Source organism: Notolepis coatsorum, assembly GCF_963971535.1.
Source record: "Notolepis coatsorum genome assembly, chromosome: 7".
NCBI classification, from domain to species: Eukaryota; Metazoa; Chordata; class Actinopteri; order Aulopiformes; family Paralepididae; genus Notolepis; species Notolepis coatsorum.
The window spans coordinates 48728312-48750961 of record NC_140171.1 but is presented as its reverse complement, the minus strand read 5'-3'; the positions used below and the strand labels follow the sequence as shown (position 1 = coordinate 48750961).

The window sequence follows — 22650 nt, the reverse complement described above, 5'->3', positions numbered from 1 at the left end:
ACGGACTGTGTTTGATTGTGTTTCACAAAGCATAATAATAAACACCGAAGCGTCTTTGCGCATGGACTGTGTTTCACAAAGCATAATAATAACACCGAAGCGTCTTTGCGCATTGACTGTGTTTCATTGTGTTTCACAAAGCATAATAATAAACACCGAAGCATCTTTACGCATGGACTGTGGATGACATTTGCGGGGATTCTGAACAGTTAAACTGTTGACATTGCATCACTGACGCTGTCACACATTATTGTGATATTTCAACTATATTAAAATAATGTCTGAAACGGAAAAGGCCCAAGAGGCTGAGAGAGAGCTGGTGAAATTGATTGGCTCTCGCAGGGCAAAGCTCGGTGTATTGACAAGGCGCAAGAATGAGTTGGATGCGCTATTCGACGGACTTGATGACGTAGACGTGGAAAAGGTGAATGAACATTTGCAAGCCTTTGATGTTTTAATGAATGAATTTGAGAAGATGCACCAATCTGTTCAAGCACTGTTATATGAAGATGAGAAAGAGGGTGATGAATACGACTGGTATAAACCAAAGGTTCAACAATTCAATTCATTTATGAATGATGTTCGAAACAGAATAAAACCTGGTTATAAAGAACAGGATCAAGTTCGACCTGAGGACAGCATCAGCAGCACATCTAAAAAGACCACTAAATCAACAACCTCAACTCTGCGTATAACACTAGAAACGGAGAGAGCTGCTCTCATTGCTAAATCAGCAGTCATGGAGGAAAAGTGGAAATTAGAGGAGGAAGAGGACAAACTGCAAAAGATGACAAAGGATCTGCATGCTAAAAAGGAACAACTTGAAATGCAGATGGCATTTGCTGAATCTGATGCTAAACTGAAAGTCCTCGATAAATACGACAAAATAAAGGAATCCCAGGCTGAGGTCAAATCATGTGAATCCCAGGCAAGGACTCCTACAGATGGCATGAATGAGTATCTTGACCAAATGCAAGCCAGGCAAGATCAACCCCCAATGACAATGGACATTATTGATCCGGGAAGCTCACCCCCCCCGCCTGACGATGACAGACAACAGTCCCCCCAGCTAGGAGCTAGGTCAAGGATGCCACCTGACCACTCCATGGAAACGGAATACAGTCAACCCCTGTCACAGGCAGGTCCATATCTGTCGAGGCCATCACATGTTGACCATTTCCCAGTTGGTCCACTAGGGGGAGGCATTCAGCCAGGTGCAGCAACTTACCTGTCCAGGCCATCACACATTACCAATGTCCCAGTTGGTCCACTAGGGGGAGGCATTCAGCCAGGTGCAGCAACTTACCTGTCCAGGCCATCACACATGACCAATATCCCAGTTGGTCCACTAGGGGGAGGTATTCAACCAGGTGCACCATCAGGGCATGGTCACCAAAGTCACCAGAACACATTAGCTACTGTCATGGACAGGCAGAGTCAAATGACAGAACTTCTTGTGCACCAACAAAGGCTGTCATTGCTACCCGCCAGGGAAATCACAACATTTGGAGGAGACCCAATGGAATATCAGTCGTTCATAAGTGCTTTTGAACATGGTATCGAGTCCAACACGGACATCAGTAAGGACAGATTATATTATCTGGAGCAATATACCACTGGCCAACCAAGAGAGCTGGTACGCAGCTGCCAGCACATGGATCCTGCAAGAGGATATGCTGAAGCAAGGCGACTGCTGGAACTGCACTTCGGTGATAAAATAAAAATCACAAGCGCCTATATCCAGAAGGCACTGGATTGGGCTGCTATCAAACCTGAGGATGGGGCAGCACTACAGGCCTATTCACTATTTCTCCGTGTGTGCTGCAATGCTATGCAGGCCCTAGAGTACATGCATGAACTGGACAATCCATCCAAGATGAGAACGGTCATTTCTAAGTTACCCTACAGGCTCAGAGATTCATGGAGATCTGTAGCATGCAGCTATTATGAACGAACCCTGCAAAGAGCAAGATTCACAAACCTGGTTGACTTTGTGGAACGGCAAGTGAGAGTTATTCTAGACCCAGTATTTGGGAATATTCAAGAGTCTACTCCAAAGGTACAAGGCCTTAAAACAAGGCTGGGTAACCCCCAGCATCAATCCAAGTCATCAGGAAGCAAAGGCAGGAGCAGTTTTGCTACATCATTGACACCAGTGGAAATGGAGAAGCAAAGGTTGGATGGCAAAGTCAGTTCAAATGCATTTTGTAAGCCATGCTTATTTTGTACTGGAGAACACGCCATGGAGTGTTGTAAGAAAATGATTCTGAAGCCTCATAAGGAGAAGATCGAATTTCTCAGGACAAAGGGAATCTGCTTTGCATGTCTAAACAGAGGACACATGAGCAAGTTGTGTAGGAATCGCCTGACTTGTCGCTCTTGTCAGCTCAAACACCCAACTCTCCTGCACATAAATAGAACAGACAACCCCAGGAAGGAAGAGAGCACCACCACAGTTACAGCTAAAGGTGAGGAAGTTTCCAGCGCCCTGGTCTCACTGCAGGCTTGCGGGCTTACTGGGGCCGGAGGAAAGGAATGTGCTCTAGCTATTCTGCCTATCCAGGTTAAGATGGCTAAAGGAAGCAAAGTAATCAGAACATATGCGTTCCTGGATCATGGAAGCTCTGCTACCTTCTGTACCGAGAGCCTGATGAAGAAGCTGGACGCCAGAGGCCAGAAAACAGAGATACTGCTCAGGACAATGGGCCAGGAACGGCCTGTGAGCAGTTACAGATTGGATGGGCTGGAAGTGAGTGATTTGGAAAGCAATAACTTCTTTGCTCTCCCTGAAGTTTACACACAGCTCGCTATACCAGTCTCACAAGAAAACATACCAACACAAGAGGGTCTAAAAGAATGGCCTTATCTGAAAGACGTACCTCTGACTACTATTGAGGAGGAAGTTGGACTGTTGATTGGGATTAATGCTGTCAAAGCCATGGAGCCATGGGAAATAATTAACAGCAAAGGAAACGGGCCCTATGCAGTGAGAACCTGTCTCGGATGGGTGGTTAATGGTCCCCTGAGCGGCAGCCTGCCCATTGACAAGCAGGGTCGACCACGTACAACATCAAACCGAGTCACCATAGCAAACCTGGAAGAACTTCTCATCAAACAGTACAATCAAGACTTCCCAGAGCGAGGCTACGATGAGAAGGCCGAGCCGTCTGTAGAGGACAAGAAATTCCTGGACATTGCAGCTAAGTCCATCACATTGAAGGATGGTCACTACCAACTACGATTGCCATTTCGCAAAGAGGACGTGAATCTGCCAAATAATAGAAGGATGGCAGAGCAGCGAGCCACGAACCTCATTAAAAGATTCAGGAGGGACGAGGCATACTTTGCTGATTACAAAAGGTTCATGAGTGACATCTTGGATAAGGGGCACGCCGAGCGGGTGCCAGAAGGACAGCTGCACAGAGAAGATGGAAAGGTGTGGTACATACCTCACCACGGTGTGTACCACAAGATAAAAAGGAAAATGCGTGTGGTATTCGACTGCACTGCATTATTCCAAGGGACATCTCTCAATAATGAGTTGCTACAAGGTCCCGATCTCACAAACACATTACTGGGTGTCATCCTTAGATTCCGCCAGGAACCAGTAGCCGTCATGGCTGACATTGAAGGCATGTTCCATCAAGTCCAAGTAACGGAGCAAGACATTGATTTCCTGCGCTTCTTGTGGTGGCCCAACAATGACTTCAGCCAGCCATTAGCTGAATACAGGATGACGGTCCATCTATTCGGAGCAGTCTCGTCCCCCAGCTGTGCCAACTATGCACTCAAGAGAACAGCGGACGACAATGAGGGTAAGGCTAGTGATGATGTCCTTCGCACCATCCGTCGGAACTTTTACGTTGACGACTGCCTCAAGTCGGTTCCGGATGACAAGCAAGCCATCTCCCTAACTCAAGATCTCAGAGCCGTCTGTTCTACTGGTGGGTTCAGACTTACGAAGTGGATCAGTAACAGCCGTGCTGTTCTGTCTGCCATTCCAGACGAAGATAAAGCCAAGGAAGTGAAGGAGCTCGATCTCGACAGAGAAGAACTACCGGTGGAACGAGCTCTCGGAATCCAGTGGCATGTGGAAACCGACACCTTCTCCTTCAAGACTGCTACAAAGCAACAACCCTTAACCAGGAGGGGTATTCTGTCAGTGACAAATTCTGTTTACGACCCCATGGGATTCCTCGCCCCACTGGTTCTCCCAGCGAAGAGGATCATGCAAGATCTTTGCAAAATTAATGGTGGATGGGATGACAAGATCCCAGAGGCCCACGCTCGGTCATGGCAGAGATGGTTGGAGGATCTAGGCAAGCTGTCAAACCTCCACATCAGCCGTTGTCTTAAACCCAGTAACTTTGGAAAACCACACACTGCACAACTACATCACTACAGTGATGCCAGCGAACACGGGTATGGTACAGCTAGCTACCTGCGACTGACCAACCTCAAAGGTGACGTCCATATTGTCTTTGTCATGGGCAAAGCACGGGTAGCCCCACTGAAGCAGATGACCATACCCAGAATGGAACTGGCGGCAGCAGTGGTCGCAGTCCGCATTGATAAAATGCTGAAAGAGGAACTGGAAGTGGAACTTCTGGAATCTGTCTTTTGGACGGATAGTACGTCTGTCCTCAAGTACATCAACAACACAACTAGTCGATTCCAGACATACGTTGCAAACCGGATTTCGACCATCCGAGAACTGTCTGACCGATCACAGTGGCGCTATGTAAATACAGCAGTCAACCCTGCAGACGACGCGTCACGAGGCCTGACCATGGATTCTTTTCTCAAATCCAGTCGATGGTTGAATGGCCTAGACTTCTTACAGAGGCCTGAGAAAGACTGGCCAAAGTCCCCAGAGGAGCTGCCTGCCCTCTGTGAGGACGATCCAGAAGTTAAGAAGAGCACTATCACGTTCAGTACAGCCGTGATGGATCATGACAGTGATCCCATTGCCAAGCTTATCAAGCACTTCTCATCATGGGATAAGTTAAAGAAGGCTACAGCATGGATCTTGAAGTTCAAAGAAACACTTCAGAATCTAAGCCTCAAAAGAAAGGAGCTGCAGGCTGCAACCTGCACAAAGAATCCAGACCAGAAACGACAAGACCATCTGGATGACCAGATGAACAAAACAAGAGCTCAGCTAGGAGCTCAGAGTCTCTCAATTGAAGATCTTGCGCATGCTGAGGAGACACTTGTTTGCTACGTACAGCGGCAGCATTTCCAGGATGAAATATCTGCGCTGAAGAAAGAGAATACTGTAAATAAAAGGAGCACCATTTACAGACTGGACCCAATGCTACTGAACGGCGTGCTGAGAGTTGGAGGAAGGGTCAGTAGAATGGCGATGCCAGAGGAATCCAAGCATCCAGCTATCCTTCCTAAAGCCAGCCATTTGTCTCATCTTCTACTGAGCCATATACACATGGTTGTAGGCCATTCTGGAAGAAACCACATGCTCTCAAGGCTTCGCCAGAAGTACTGGATAATGCGAGCCAACTCTGCTGCCAGGAAGATCGTCAATGACTGCGTTCTGTGTCGACGATTTAATGCCACAGTGAAAGAGCAGAAGATGGCCGACCTACCAAGGAATCGCATTTCTCCAGACTTGCCAGCATTCACGCATGTGGGAACAGATTATTTCGGGCCTATAGAGGTGAAGAGAGGGAGGAGTCTGGTAAAAAGGTACGGCGTACTCTTTACGCGCCTGGTGAGCCGTGCCGTTCATCTCGAAATGGCATACTCCTTGGATACTGACTCCTGCATATCAGCACTGCGGCGGTTCATCTGCAGAAGAGGTCAAGTTAAAGAGATGGTATCAGACAACGGAACCAATTTTGTCGGAGCTGAGCGGGAGTTGCGGGAGGCACTTTCCAACCTGGACCACAGCAAGATCCAACATGCACTGCTCGACGAGGGAATCCAGTGGACATTCAATCCACCCACTGGCTCCCACCACGGAGGCGTTTGGGAGCGACTAATACGGTCTATAAAGAAAGTGCTGTACTCAGTACTCCGCCAGCAGACCCTGGATGACGAGAGTCTCCAAACCGCCCTATGTGAAACTGAGGCCATTCTCAACGACCGTCCTATTACCACCGTCTCGGATGACTCTAACGATCTTGAGGCTCTGACCCCGAACCATCTACTGCAGTTGAAAGGAAAACCCATTCTACCACCTGGTTTGTTCACAAAGGATGATTCGTACTGCAGAAGGAGATGGCGGCAGGTCCAGTACATGGCCGACCTCCTCTGGAGGCGATGGAAAAAGGAGTACATCCCTCTGCTTCAAGAACGTCAGAAATGGAACCAAGTAAGGAAGAACCTAGCCCCAGGGGACGTGGTCCTCATTGTGGATGAGTCATCGCCAAGAAATTCCTGGCTCATGGGCAAGGTGGAAGAGACAATGCCTGACAGCAGAGGGCATGTACGCAAGGTAAAGGTCAAGACCAAGTACAATATCCTAGAAAGGCCCATCAGCAAACTATGCTTGCTGAAAGAAGCAGATTGACTGACATTGACTAGCCCCTACTGACTTCTTCACGTGCTTGTTTGTTTTTTCCTTTTCGAGGGCAATGCCCGAACCTTTGTTACACTGATGGATTATACCTTTTTTATGGATTATACCTTTTTTGTGGATTATACCTTTTTTGTGGATTATACGCTTTTTCGTGGAACATACCCCCTTTTTGGAATATTTCTATTCCTACATGAACTATATAAAGACATGTTCAGGCTCCTGTTAACATATTTGCATAGAATAATTGTCCCTTTTTAGGATAATGGACAATTAGAGGCCGGATGTAGGAGCCATTCTTGAGTTATTTAATCTTTGAGTTTGTATCATGCAATTATTTGAATTATGAAAATGCTTATGGATTACGAAATATGAAAACGAAAACTGATAATTTGATTGACAAGTCATGATATTATTTACACTGATTATCTTATTGTAACTATTCTTATGATTTGAAACTATGTGCACTTTCCCTTTAAAGAGACCTACCTGAGCTATCCACCTGTGTAGTTTACCTTGATAAGGGGTGGTGGCTTGCGTGGGAGACGTGGACCGGGAAGGCAAACAGTTTTTGTACCGCACGCAGACGCACTGCACGCAACGCACGCATGTATTAGATATACGAGTTTTGTTTGTTTTGCTTATGAGAAATAAATGATTGATTCATTGTGACAGCCAAAGGATGGATCAGAATCTTTATTATGTGCGCGTAGACTAAAGCTATCCCCGGAGTGGAAGTGGCAAATACGAATTACAAAATTGTTTGTAAATAGCCACTATAGCAATCCTTGTCTCTATTCTTTCATCTACTGTACATCATTTCATTGGGCTGTAATTAACAGAAGGATTCAGTTTCCTCTATGAATCACTGGTGGCCATATTCAAATTCATTAACTCTCAATAAACAAAATCAATGTGTGCAAAACAGTTTAGAGCCTTGTGATATGTGTGAGATTATGTGCAAAATAAATCTGCATTGTTCTTCGGTGACATGCCCCTTTAAGCAAAGAAAATGTGAGACATTTAAGGAGATCTACACCAGAGTTAATTAAAGAAGGACCAGTAATGTTTTCTACAGCCACGGGTAGCAGCGTGTGGACTACAGCTGGATAATGTGAGTTTTATGGATATAATTTCAGTGAAAGATCAGCACATGGACTTCATTTACAAGTAGACCTACATGTGCAGATATGTGAGTGCAAGTCATTTTATTTGCATATAGCTAATGCTTATGTTATGCAAAATTGTGTCTGTCCTCCTAAACCAGCTGTAAATTATGCTGAGGGCTGCCGAGCCTGTGGTGAGACGAATGTCATGCATTGTGTTTCAATACTGCCGTTTTGTGCATGGTTTGATGCATATGGATAGATCCATTTTATTATTATTATTTATTAGTCCCGTCTTTACGTACGTCTATTTTATGATCCGTTACCTTAGTCCTGTCTTTACAGTATGTCTATTTTATGATCTGTTACCTTAGTCCTGTCTTTACAGTACATCTATTCCAAAATCCATAGTAAACTAAAACTTCCTTGAAATGGTCATTTCGGTCATTTTAGCAGACTGGAATCGTGCTGTTTCAGGACCTAGGACAGCAGCAGAGGTCTGCTATAGCATGTAGGTGGTCTTTCTGACATAATGAATATGACTAAATTGTGTTATACAACTGTTTTCTATTGATTTTTAAATGCTCAAAATATCCCCATGACTCTGATGCAGTTGACTATGTTAATGTGGTCAGAATCCTGATGAAACATGGTGTGATAGAAATTATACAACGGCATGCAAATTTCTCGATTCTGATTGGCCATTTACACGTCTTTATTGGCAACAATCCACGGTCCTGGGCTCAGGACCCGCCCACAACCGAATCACATATCACTCCCCGGCTCACTCCGGGAGAAAACAAGATCGCGGACAACAAATGGTTATGTTGAAAGCACCATAACGACTAAATATGAAGCGATTCTGTCAAGGGGAATGTGTTAGTCCTTTAAACAATGTTGGATGATGTAATTGATGGGTCTTGAGTCAATCTAGAACAAAAGAAAAATCGCGGATTGATTGATTGATTAATTGATTGATTTAAATGTCTTCCTTCCTACTTTCTACTGACTGCAGCGTTCTCTCTCAAACTGTCTGACGATGGCGTACCCACAAACAAACGCACGCACACACACACACACACACACACACACACACACACACACACACACACACACACACACACACACACACACACACACACACACACACACACACACACACACACACACACACACACACACACACACACACACACACACACACACACACACACACACACACACACACACACACACACACACACACACACACACACACACACACACACACACACTCCTGTCTGCAACAGCGGGGGAGTCAGACTGAGAGAGAAGCAGCGCTGTTTTAAGTGAGCATGGTCTATTGAATTGATTGATTGGTTGATTGCTAATTTTATTACTGTACCCCTGTTTTCCAACTGGTTAAGTTTAGGCTAAAAGAAATAAATAAAAAAATAGGGCGAAGAAAACGTTTTTTTCCTATAGGGCAAAGAAAACGTTTTAATTTGTTTTACCTACTTTATATAGAAGCATCTAAGAATGAAGTTCTATGGAAAGTAGGTCTGCATTCCCTTAACAATTGTGTGTATTGAGCCGTACTGTATTGTACCCATTCTGCATCTGGTAATAAAATTTTCAATCAATCATTCCAATAATACACAGTTGGATGTGTTAGTTGGTTGGATGCACTTCAAGCTGCTTCCACATGAGGCAACTTCTCTCAATCATTCCAATAATACACAGTTGGATGTGTTAGTTTGGTTGGATGCACTTCAAGCTGCTTCCACATGGAGGCAACTTGTCTTTTTTGTAGTTGTGGGAACTACTTTTTCTGGCGGATGGTTTTTTCAATAAATCTTCGATTAATGTGTGTTTATTGTATAGAAATAAGGTTGGATGAATCTGGCAGTTGTATAAAAGCTTTACACCACTTGTAGTCGTGATTTGTGACCAATAAACCATGCCTAGGGGGGTCTAACGACCACCCCTAGGCATGGTTTATTGGTCACAAACCACTCCTGCGCGTGATGTAATGCTTAAATATTATCATGTCCATAGCTCTATGGTAAATCTCTGTACAGCTTTGACTAATTAATATAGTTAACTAGTATACAGCTCAAGACACTAGGGCGACAGTCTTAACAATGTTATTAAAACAACCCCAGACCAGTTTGACTAAGGTTCTTTTCAAATTAATCTCGACTCCAGTCTTGTGTCAGACACGACAAAACCCCTAAACCCATCTTTTGTTTTCATTTCCTCATCTTTGCTTACTTTTCTTGTCGTATCTGTTATTAATTCGTCATCTTATGTACGTCATGTCCATTGTGTATTTATTGTAAGTCTGACCAGAGCTCTTTCTCACTTTCTGGTCAGACATTTTGTCTCTGATTGTAAACTGAGCATACTCTCCCTCTGTGGCCACAGAAACGGAAATAAACTATGTTCTATTTTTTATACAATTTGACTCATCTGAATTTCTAACAGTTCACTGTCATGGCTGATTTAAAATATTCCACGACAATGGCAATGCATTTTCTGAAAAATAAAAGATCTGAGTAAAATCGTTGCATTGAACAGCCAAATCCGAGTACAGCCGTACACTAAAGTGAACACAACGACGTTATGTTGTCAGACTTACAAGCTCCTCTGGCTGTTGCTGTTCTTAGAGAGAAGGGCCAGTCAGCTTTTTATATAGCGCAGTGAAAGTCTCCTAAATACCATCACCCCTCCTCTCCAGACACTTTCAATGTTACGCACGTGTGCAAACACACACTCACACACACACACACACACACACACACTTTCCCACCCTAAAACATAAAACTGTAGGGGTCATACATTCTTTACATACCAACTCGCATCAGCTGGACATTCAGAGGATACCTAGACCCTGACACACACACATATATATATATATTATACACACACACACACACACACACACACACACACACACACACACACACACACGCACACCATTTGTTGGTACTGGTACACGGTAAAGTGTGGGGGGATAATACACAGAAAAAAATTCTAACGTGGCTACTGTCTCAAGTTACATTGAACACTAAGCAATAAACCTCAGAAGTAACTTAACTTATCTATCATCCAGAGAGCAACGTCGGGATCAATTAACTCTCAATTCAACATTTAAACACAGATTGCCGTCTACTTGCTGATGATGGGACATTTGTTCTCATTCACTGATGTTGGATAATGCAACCTTTTCATGTCAAATGTTTTCTCTGGATTTGAACTTTAAAGAAAATCCCCTTCCTGAGAGAAAGTACAGGGGGATAAAGGAGAAAGTCAAAAAAGAGATAATCTAAGAGTGGACCGAATGGACAAAGTCACACTATGAACTGATGCAGATGGACTAAACCACACCAATCAAATGTGTCAGTAGAGAGGAGAAACCATCTTTTCCACAGGACAAAGGAAGGCACACAGAGAAAGACGTTCTAAGACCCACCCTCTCGCCCCCGTACTCACAATATCCACAGCGAGTCCCGCCCTCGAACACGAAGCCATTGAGCACAGCGCCATAGCGACGTAGTTCCGACAGCTTCCACTGGCCAAAGACAACTGGTGGGAGGTCCTTAGTGAGGACCAATAGGTTGTTGCACAGGTGGAGGGAGGCGGGGCCACTCTCTAGCTTGGTACCTGGTTGGACGTTGACACTGAACCTGTGAACTGAGAGAGTGAGAGAGAGAGAGAGAGAGAGAGAGAGAGAGAGAGAGAGAGAGAGAGAGAGAGGGAGATTGAAAAACTGCAACTTACTTTTAAACATGTTCAAAAAGGTACTTATTGATCTCAACCTTGTGTTAAAATGCCAATAAATCAAAACATGTATACCATTCTACCAGAGCTAAGGAAATGAATTACAGTAACATTCAGATCAGCACTTTGCCCAGTACAGCTATTGAAATAATTCCACATTATAAATAATTAGGCACCTTGATCGATGATTAATTCACTTTTAAAGTTCATGTTCATGTTGACAACGCTTGTTTTTTCTGTATAGAAACAGGACCTGTTCTCCTGAGTTTAGAAATTAATTGTTGAAACTGTATGACTTTCTGGTCTTGGAGTATGGTGATGAACTGTACCATACAAACATGCAGCTGCTTCCACCATTAAGCTCTTAGATGCTGTATACCCTCCTGCTTATTACAGAGTATGCCTATGGTAGCCATCATTGTACTCCGTATGAAAAGGTGGCTCATCTATCTCATTCTCAACCCTGGTTTAAGTAAAGCGGTTCTAAACAAATGAGCAGCTTACATGACCTTACTGTTCGACTGGAATGTGTCTCAGGCCTGGATCACCACATGTTCCTCATGTCAACTCCCAACTCTCAAAACACTGCATTTAGATGTTGTGCCCCTGATTCTTGGAATAGCCCATAACAATGCACTTTAAATATAGATTATTTGATAACCATGGGACATTTTAGAAATATGCTTTTAAATATTGATATTTCTTTTAACCAATGTTGATATTTGTGTTACCATAAAGTGTGCACAGACACCAAGACACCGACACACACACACACACACACACACACACACACACACACACACACACAGTCAGAACACAATGCTCTATATACTGTAGTACAGAATATTAATAACATCATAAAATGTACAAAGGCTGTCTGGCAAACTCCACTGAAAAGTCTTAAAAGAATGTGTCCACTTTACTATAGATAGGCTACATAATTGATACATAAATAGATGAATGTGAACACTTTCTTATTTATGTTTTATCATTTATGCAATGTTGTCCACCATTGAGGCTATCGATTGATTGATTGATTGATTGAAAAGTTTATTAACAGATTGCAGAATGGGTACAGTACAGTACATCTCAATACATACAATTGTTAAGGGGATGCAGACCAGAGAAAGACTTTCGTCTTGTTTCCACCAGGGTCCCCCATTTTCAATTCATCATAACATATATGACATACATGACATACAGATAGACAGTACTGCTACATCTATACATTTATGACATATCAGATTTGCAAATACAGTACTGTTTGTGATACAAAAGTGTCCAGAAAAGGAGTGTATATACATTTGGCGTAGAAACTGTACATTGGAGGAGGTTGGTGGGGTGGGGTTGGGTGGGTTGGGTGAGGGCTGTACATTGGAGGTGGGGGGGGGGGGGGGGGGGTTGGGTAGGGGACACACACACATTTTACACTGTACATTGGAATGTTGACAAAGCCTTACTTGGTCATTTACTGTACAACTAGGTTAGGACATTTGTAGGGGCCAGTTTCGAATTGCAGTCTCACGTAGGTGTTTTTTGAGAGTGTTTTTGAAGGTGGGTAGTGATTCACATTCCTTTACAGCTTTAGGCAGGGCGTTCCACATTGATGTGGCATAATTGCGAAACGTGTTTAGTCCCTTGTTTGAGCCGAATCTGGGTTTTACATGATTTGTGGAGCTCCCTCTGGTGTTGTGATCGTGGTATTCACTGACCTTTGGGAAGTATTTTGACATGTACATGGGTACCTTGGTCGCGTAGTGTATCTTGTAGACCAGGCCCATTGCAAGTTGCTGTACTCTGTCGTCTACTCTAAGCCATCCTAGGTTGTCAAAGTGGGCAGGGGTGAGGTGGGTTCTAGGAGTCAGGTCAAGTAGTAGTCTGACTAGCTTGTTTTGAGATGTTTGTAATTTGTTTTTTAGTGCCTTTGAGGTGCTTTGGTACCATGAGGTGCAAGCATAGTCGTAGTACCCTTGAATGAGTGCTCCTGCTAGAGTCTTCAGGGTATTCTTGTTTACCAGAGAGGAGATCCGGTACAAGAATCGCGTTCGTTGGTTGACTTTTTTTATTACATTGGATGCCATTTTGTCACAGGAAAGATTAGCCTCTAGGATGCTCCCAACTACAGATCATCTGATTATGGATTTAGGGTTCCAATTATGACCGCTACATTCAACAGATATAGACATATTGATATACCTTATAGATAAATGTATAAATAATCAATATATATATATATATATATATATATATATATATATATATATATATATATATATATATATATAATTCTTTATTAGGGCTGTCAAAATTAATGCTTTAACTTGAGATTAATTTAAATGATTTAAAGCATTAAAATTAATTAATCTAGATTCATCTATGGGGTGAAAGATCTTCAATCTTAGCGCCGCGGATATAAGAAAGAGGTCTAGCTGAGTCAATGTTGATGGTTTTGTTGAACATTTGTATTTCACAGGAGAGAAACTGTATTCAAAGAAAGCTATTAAAATAGTCTTTGAATCTAAATATACTTTCTTTGTGTTGATTTTACATTAATTCCATGATTTTACTCAAGTAAATATCTGTTACAAGCTTCGGTCTTAAGTAGAAAAATGCTATTTTTTATCTAGATTAATTACAGAAAATTGTGCGATTAATTAGTTAAAACATTTTTAATCTATTGACAGCACTTTTATATATATTTACTGTACATATAAGAAACATTTTAAGATCTGATCTGCAACTGGATCTCTGTGTGAGTGAACACAACTCAATCTTCTTCCAATAGTTTGCTAAGAGGTACACCGTCCAGACCGGCTCTTATACAATAAAATAAATAGCCAGCACTGAAATGTCCGTTAGGTACTTTTATTGAGCATGGTCAGCGATCCAACACAACATATGCGTTTCAACTTTGTGTTGGATCACTGCCCATGCTCAATAAAAGTACCTAAAGCACATTTCTGTGACTGCTGGCAATTTATTTTCCAAATATAAATAGCCAACCCAAGTCTGCTCTGTACAAATATTCACAATACTCCTTACTAAGTCCTAGTCTACCCATAGTCTATTGCTTCTAACAGTTCTCCAGCAGTTAATTAATCAAGTCAATCCTTGCCCTAGTTTGTGGAGCTTGATGGCTACTGGCACAAAGGACTGACCAAGGCAGTCTGTGGTAGTCGGGGGGGGGGGGGGGGGGGGGGGGGGGTAGACTGGTAAAACAACTACAGCTGCAGGACATGAGCCTCGTCTGGAAGAACAGCCTACTCTGATCCTTCCTGTAGAGGGCCTGTGTGTTGTCCTGCTCTGACCCTTCCTGTAGAGGGCCTGTGTGTTGTCCTGCTCTGACCCTTCCTGTAGAGGGCCTGTGTGTTGTCCTGATCTGACCCTTCCTGTAGAGGGCCTGTGTGTTGTCCTGCTCTGACCCTTCCTGTAGAGGGCCTGTGTGTTGTCCTGCTCTGACCCTTCCTGTAGAGGGCCTGTGTGTTGTCCTGCTCTGACCCTTCCTGTAGAGGGCCTGTGTGTTGTCCTGCTCTGACCCTTCCTGTAGAGGGCCTGTGTGTTGTCCTGCTCTGACCCTTCCTGTAGAGGGCATGTGTGTTGTCCTGCTCTGACCCTTCCTGTAGATAGCCTGTGTGTGGTCCTGCTGACCCTTGGTCTTGCTGATGGTGAGTTGGAGGTGAGTGTTGTCGCACCACCCTACAAAGCTTTCCACCAAGGCACTGTACTCCTCCTCATTGTCGTCCGTGATGTAACTGACAATGGAGAAGTCATCAGGGAACTTCTGTAGGTGGAACGTACTTGACTTATCGCAGAAATCAGAGGTATAGAGGGTAAACAGGAAAGGTGACAGCACGGTTCCATAGGGGGAGCCAGTGTTTCTCATCAGCACATCTGACTGGCTGCCCTACAGTCTGACGTATTGTGTACCCCAATGTTTGCCTGGTATATAACTGCAGGGGGTCCAGGGAGTCACTCCCCAGGGGCTTGAGGTGATGCAGGACCAGCCTCTCAAAGGTCTTCATGATGTCAGAGCAATTGGCCTGCAGTCATTGTGGGCGCTCAATATCATACCGACACAGATGGGAGGAGACGTGTCATACACTTTGAGACTGTGTGAGCTATAGCTAGCTTCTGTCCAGTGCTGAACAACAGCTGCTGCCAATTAATTCAATGCTCACCAATGATCTGTGTCAGGCTAGAAAGTGTGTTTTCTTTAAAGACTTGCTGACTGACACACTGACACAGACACACACACACACACAAACCCACTGAAGCACTCACCTTCTCCCAGGCTGTATCGGAGGCGGGTGTCCCAGGCCAGCAGCGCCTCTCTGCTCTGGAAGCCCAATGCCAGGCTGTGTCCCAGGCAGAGGATGGTGAGGGTGTAGGCCACCCCATCATACCCCAACGCTGGCTCCACACCACAGATATCCTGAAAGGGCAGACCAGAGACGAATACATTCCACTGCCAAATCTACTGTGACACACACTGCATTGAGCCGTAGGCTGTACAATGACTTATCCAACTGGGATAGAATAGAAGAGAACACAGGGGACTCAGTAGCTTGGCCTGATTCTCAGTAGCTCACCAAGCATTCAATGAAAATGTAATGAGTCACAAGGTTGAAATCAAGCTGTTTGAGAGACTGTAATGACGCTCTTGTGCACCACTAATCAGGGCCCATTAAACTACTATCCAATTAGGGGAACTTCTATTTAGTTTAAATAACCAAACAGAGGAAACAGAGGAACATCTAAACCCAGGGTTTCCCGCCACAGTCTAATTAGTCCCACCACAGTTGTATAATGAACCAAAAAAGAATTTAGTAAAAGTAATCCACTATATTTTTTTATTAAACGAGTTCAACACAGGTAACCACTTTTGCTTCATTTCTTTGATGGCTCAAATGTACGCTCTAGTCCCGTGGTTCCCAAACCTCTCCTCGAAGCACCCCAGCCGTTCCATGTATTTGTTAAATTCCACCACCAGCACACCTGATTCAACTAATAAAGGGCTAGTTAAGTTGAATCAGGTGTGCTGGTGGTGGAATTTAACAAATACATTGAACGGCTGGGGTGCTTCGAGGAGAGGATTGGGAAGCTCTAGTCAATTTTGTGTTTTGAGCACAAAGTTCATCATAGATCTAGCCTCTTTATTTTGCTCTCAAAGTGCACCAGATTGATGCATTTAACTTTAAAATGTACCCAAAAAAATATATAATGCTCCCGGACCCCCCTAGAGGGTCGGAGGTTCACCCCCCATAGTCTCTGAAAATCCTGTGGGAAACACTGTAAACCTGTGATTCACTCACAGCCAGTGCCAGGATAATAATGTCTAATAATAAGTCATACAGACCGCTGAAAAAGCTGAAGAAAACGTAGCTCTCGTAAAGAAAGACCCCTGATGTATTTGTTGTATGACTTGTTGTACCTTAAAAAGGTAAGTTGTACTTGTATTAATCCCCTTGGGGAAATTCATTCATCCTCTGCATTTGAGCCGTCCTAACTATTTAGGAGCAGTGGGCCGCCACACAGTGCGGCACGCAGGGACCAACTCCAGCAACTCCTGTAATTCCAGTACCTTGCTCAAGGGTAAGAGCAGGAGTACTGTACTGTATATATGTCGCATGCATACTTATGGTGTATGGGGAAACCGGAGTAGCTGGAGGAAACCCGTGTCAACATGGGGAGAACATGCAAACTCCACACAGCCCTGCAGGGGCTTAAACCCAGGACCGTCTGGCTGTGAGGCAACAGTGCTGACCACTGCACCACCGTGTAAACATGAGTCCCAGCGGTGCTCAAACCCTGCAACCAAAATATACCACAGCCACACTACAGGTGGTGAAAGCCTTGTAATGTCACTGTAATCATAAAGTCCAGTTATTATATTATTATTATTATTATTATCACACACCCCTGGCTCTCACCTTGTACCCATCTCCAAAAAATCAACAATAATATGTACCGGACCCAAGCCATAAATTCATCTCTACAGACTGTATGTAGAGTTTTTTTCCCCAAATGTAGCCAAGAGTAAAGACCCTAACTCTGTCAAAACAGCAGTCAGTGTTATAGTTCACCAATACATTTTTTTAACAATAGGTTAAAGTGTTAGTGAAATATAAGTTTTGGAAATGTATTCAGAAACTAGTGAATATCGGCGGAAAGTAATGAGCGCCGCCATTTTGTTTGTAGTCATATGAGGAGAGGAGACCCAGAGCTTTCGAATGCCGTTGGAATTTCGAAAAACGACACTACCCAGTTCAAACCAGCTCCTGTCAATCATATGACTTGTGAATTTCCTTTTTTATTTATCTTATTTTTCTGGATTATCTACCACAAACCTGAACGTTATTGGCATAAATTAGAATGCAGTTCATTTATCTCCCTTTCTGTGAACGTTTAGCAAAAATCAGCGTTGCAATCTGATGAAAAATGGCGGAGCAATTTCCATTATAAGAAGATAACTGTACTTACAGTAGATTTCATTTACGGTTTGTGGATCACGCCTAGTGATACGAAATCCAGATTGAACTCTGCCATTGGAAAGAGCGGAGATTTGGCCCGATCCATAGATGTGCGACTTGGCTATAATAAGGTAATTTATAGGCCTGATATTCTATATTCTATAATAATATTTCAAATTGCATGTGTCCATATGGCAGAATTCAGTACTGTATCTACAAAACCTTCTAATAATCTTCTGTTTATTCATTTGCTTAGATTTTTGTACACGTGATCTCAAGAAAGTGCTGAACGAGCTCAGTGGCATGTCTGGTCATTTTTAGCATGGTGTTATTCACTGTCAAAGATAAAAGATAATTATAATAATCAAATCATTGATATTCTCCTTTGGTTCATTACAATTTACTCAAGCCTAGTAACAGACACAATATTTCTGACACTGGGAATACATTCCCTGAGATCCATAGATGTCCCTAGATACCAAGAACATGCAAATGGGCCTTGTAGAAGTGGAGCAATCTTCAATTTACTTAGGTATGTATTTCTAGGCGGATTTTCAGAAAATAGGCTAACATTATTTCAGACTGTTTTATTATTTCTGTCTTTTTATTAGGTTTTGAATGAGTTTCATGGGTCTTTCAGTGGTTAAATGTACCCCTAATGACCATGTACACTACAGTAACTATTCAATTAATTAAAGAAAGAAAGAAAACAACCACGACTGAAGTTGAGAGTTGAGCCGTACTGTATTGTACCCATTCTGCAATCTGTTAATAAAGTTTTCAATCAATGAAGTTGTGAGGTACAGTGCAGCAGTGCACTAACAGTATGGCACAGCTGGAGGAGGCCTTTCAGGTAGAATGCCTTGCTCAAAGGCATACTGCCAGGAACGACTAACAGATAAACCATATAGACCTTCAGATACCACCAAAGGTTTCGCTCAACTGTATCACCAGGATACCAGGATTGGAACCAGCATCCTTAAGAGCTCGAGCTGCCCTCTGCCAGGTATAGTGAGACCAGTGGTGCAGTCGTGGTCACAGGCGGTTACACGCCGTGTTACCAGATCACTGAGGCAGAAGTACGTGCGATCGCGCACGGATGTGTACTCGCGTGTACGCGCACACAAAAATGCGCTGTATCCATTCGTTGTGACTAAGTACCCGGCCACCGTTTTACATAACAAAAAGCGCAGGTAGACTAAGTGTCTGGGTGTTGGCTATCTGAATGCATCTCCCCCTTCATTCTGTGTGACACAGGCAGTGGAGGTGAATACTAATGTGGCTCGGAATTCGTGATGGGGGTCTACCTGCTTATGATATTGAATCAAGCGTCTGTGCTGCGCGCCAGCTTTCCACGCGCACATTCACACAAATAGAGAGCAAGAAGAGCTTGTATGATAGAAAGATTGCACTTGCGTATATGCGCTTGTGTGTGTGTGTGTGTGCGTGTGTGTATAAATCAGTTCTGTGCGCATGCACGTACCCGCACGCGCGTGCACGTGGCGTGTTACCAGTTCCCATATTACGACTGCACCACTGAGTGAGACCCTACTGTACCTCCAGCTTCACACGGAGTCTCTCCTTAAGGCCACGGACTTTCTCCTTGTCCTTCTTCTTCTCCTTATACACCAGGAGAGACAGGCAGTCTGAGAGAAAGAGAGATTGATTGATTGATTGAAAACTTTATTAACAGATTGCAGAATGGGTACAGTACAGTACAGCTCAATACATACAATTTTTAAGGGGATGCAGACCAGAGAAAGACTTTCGTCTTGTTTACATCAGGGTCCCCCAGAGAGTGAGAGTATGAGAGTGAGAGTATGAAGTAGGCTTTGTGATGATTCAAAAGATGCAATCTAGAAAGTGTCACTTTTCTCTAATGACTCTGCCTTGTGCTTTGTGTGTTTGTGGCTGAGCATGTCTCTCTGTGTGAGTCCATAGCTGCACAGCTGTCATAACAAACCCTAAACAATGAATTGACCCAATGGGCACAGCGAGAGTCAAGACGACACACACCAAAGTACATTATGCCCACCACGCAAAGCAATTACTGAGGATATGCTATAGCATACGTTTGCTTATGTAAGCTATTAGGAGACTCAATACCTATGGTTACAGCATCTAAAGTGAAACTCTATACAATTTATAAATGGTGCGCTAGGAGGCATCTATAACCCACGTTCTGACTTGGGCTGTGTCAAGCCGTATGTTCATAACAAATGGACGATACAGTCAACGATTACAAATAACCTTATTAAAGTATTGCGCAATATATATATATACCACGTGTTAACATGGATATTTGCGCTATGCGCTCCAGTGGCGCATCGCCATGTTGCGATTACTTTTAATTCCCGACAATCGGCGTAGATAACTTAAGTGTTGACTGATTCAACTGAATATTTAACATACTGTAGTTAACAGCCTTCCAACCCGCATCGCTGTTAAAGAGTACCAATGCAATGGTGAATGAGAAGAGTTGGTTTAGCTTTATATTAAAAAAATATATATATTATATATATATATATATAGGTGCGCTTTTGTCACATACCTGCGACTGGGGAGGGCTTCCGTAGCACAACCCACCGAGTCTTCCACTGTGGATTAGTTTGGAAAACACAATACAAATAAGCTTATATCCATCTTGTTCGTAGTGATATATGAAATACACTTTGGCTAAATTGAAAGTGAAAAGTAAAGATTGTTATTAACCTTTTTTCCATCTCTAAACTTCACTTTTCCCTCCGCGACAACTGTATCCGTCATCTTCTGTCATGGTTCCGAGCAGCTGTGTGTGTGTGTGCGTGTGTGTGTGCGCGCGCGCCTCACACACTTGTGTCTCGTCTCTCCGACGCTGCCCAGTCGGCTCGTTCCCCAATCCCTAGAACAGGGGTCACTTTCAAAATAGCTTTAACAGCCCACCCCCACCGGTAGAGGCCCTCAGACGCGTCTATCTCCCCGAGAAACACGCCACACCGGCGGCGGCGGCGGGGAAGGAAACCAGCCACCCAGCGTGGGGCCCGCCAACTTAGTGCAGTTGTCTGCCTGTGTCAAGGGTGACTGTTTACAATGGAGCTAATTCAATTAAACTTACATAACGGGCATATATTTCACTTAGCTAGGATTGTTGCCACTTGCCACACAGTCTGAGTCTTATTGAAGCCTCAGGTCTAATAGACCTTTGTGAATGATAGAATCTCAGCATTATTGACTGAGCTCAATTGTTCAGTGACAAAGCCAATCAATCACTGCCTTGAAAATAGTCAAATGCCTTCAAATAATCCACAAATAATGAGAAAATACACCACAGGTAGCCTACTGCAATTGTTCTTTGTGTGTATTTCTTAAAATAATTTAAGAAATGTATTATATTGATATGAATAAAGTAATAAACACACGTGTCTATTGACACAATAACTACCAATATTATAATGGACTTTAATCAAAATGTTAGTAAATTAATTTAGTAAAATGGACACCTGTTGCACAGATCGTGGACAAAGGAGCAAAATAAAACAATTCACATGAGGAAAAATGGTGGTACCATGGTAGAAATAGAAATGTAGTATTGGGCCTATTTAAATAAGTTTTTACTTGTAGACATCTATGTCTCTGTCAATCCCGGAGAGTGAATGAAACCAACAGCTGAAGGGTCCATGTTAGGAGGAGTCGTTTCCAGTCGTGGTTAGCCTTGAACTTTCTACTCAATTGCCTGGTATGATCTGCAACTGATATAGCAAGAGATTTGTCTTACGGTATCCATTAGTCGTATCTTGCGATCACAGGTGTTTATTTGGGTCCCAAAATTAGAACCCGGCGGACATGGAGACAACAGGAGTTCTTGATGGAAGTGTGCTACAATAAAGAGATGGAGACTGTGAAAGTGATCAATATATCACTCATGAACGTCATCATTTGAGTCGAGTGGCTCCAGATGAACACACTCTGGCCTGCTCTAATGGTAGCCTGGGGCAGGCAATGCCGAGGGCAGCTAGAAAGGTCCTCGTTTTAATATCCTTTAATATCTAAAGCAGTCTGGATTACTCTACAGAGCACTATTGCAGCCAGGCATTCACCAGGCCAGCTATGGTGAGAATCAGTCAGTGGAGTGGGCTGGGGTCCTCAGACGAATGTGGCCTTGAACTTGCTGCGGTCTATCTGACCTTTGACTTGACTTTCGCCCTGCTCGGACTGGCCCTTGGCTGTGACCGGGGAGGGCAGGTGGGATGTCTGGTACACCGCCGACCGCATCCTACCCCCGCGACAACGCAGTTCAGAGGCCACCCCCTCCCACCTCCGCTCCAACTCCGAATCCTGGGACCCCCGCAAATCTCGCGACCCTCTCCGGGTCCTCCCGGAATCCTCTTGGTCGGAGACGGCTCCGATTCTGTCCACATCCAAGGCTCGGCATGGGGCAGGGCAGCTTGGGGCAGGGCGGCTGGAGCGCGACGAAGGAGACTTGGACCTGCGACGTGATCGAGGTGGAGGATGAGGGGGAGGAGGAGGAGGGTTGGAGGACGGTGTTCTCCTGTTGGGCATTCTGAAGCTCCCTCCTCTCTCCTTCCCTCTCCTCCGGTCTCTGTCTTTGCCTGAGGGATGGAGAGGTTGCTTTGTAAAGACAGGGTGGGAAGACACTGGCACTGCAAACAACACACACACAGAGGGCTGTACAGGGGCAGGCAGGCACACTGAAACACAAGAACATGATCTGAAAACAGATGAAGCAGTGAGCAAGGGCAACAGAACACTATACAAATGAGATCTCTGACTTCCTAGT

At 43.8% G+C, this 22650-nt stretch overlaps 2 protein-coding genes across 6 annotated transcripts in view; both read right to left on the bottom strand.

The window, feature by feature from the left end:
• The window catches only part of dok7b (docking protein 7b), an 86662-nt gene extending 65932 nt beyond the window's left edge, over positions 1–20730 (bottom strand). For 4 of the 5 annotated variants that reach the window (XM_084318646.1, XM_084318647.1, XM_084318650.1 and 1 more), the window contains exons 1-5: positions 20586–20730; positions 20425–20470; positions 19431–19519; positions 15685–15835; positions 11116–11316 (exon numbers count right to left, since the gene is read on the bottom strand). In XM_084318646.1, coding sequence (XP_084174772.1) covers positions 11116–11316; positions 15685–15835; positions 19431–19519; positions 20425–20470; positions 20586–20639 — 541 coding nt within the window. In that variant the 5' untranslated portion in view covers positions 20640–20730. The remainder of the gene's footprint in view (positions 1–11115; positions 11317–15684; positions 15836–19430; positions 19520–20424; positions 20471–20585) is intronic. The other variant, XM_084318649.1, reaches the window with a different exon arrangement.
• A 1228-nt stretch (positions 20731–21958) lies between these two features.
• Positions 21959–22650, bottom strand: part of rgs12b (regulator of G protein signaling 12b) — a 207684-nt gene continuing 206992 nt past the window's right edge. Inside the window, exon 19 of the mRNA XM_084318962.1 lies at positions 21959–22462. Coding sequence (XP_084175088.1) covers positions 21996–22462 — 467 coding nt within the window. The 3' untranslated portion in view covers positions 21959–21995. The remainder of the gene's footprint in view (positions 22463–22650) is intronic.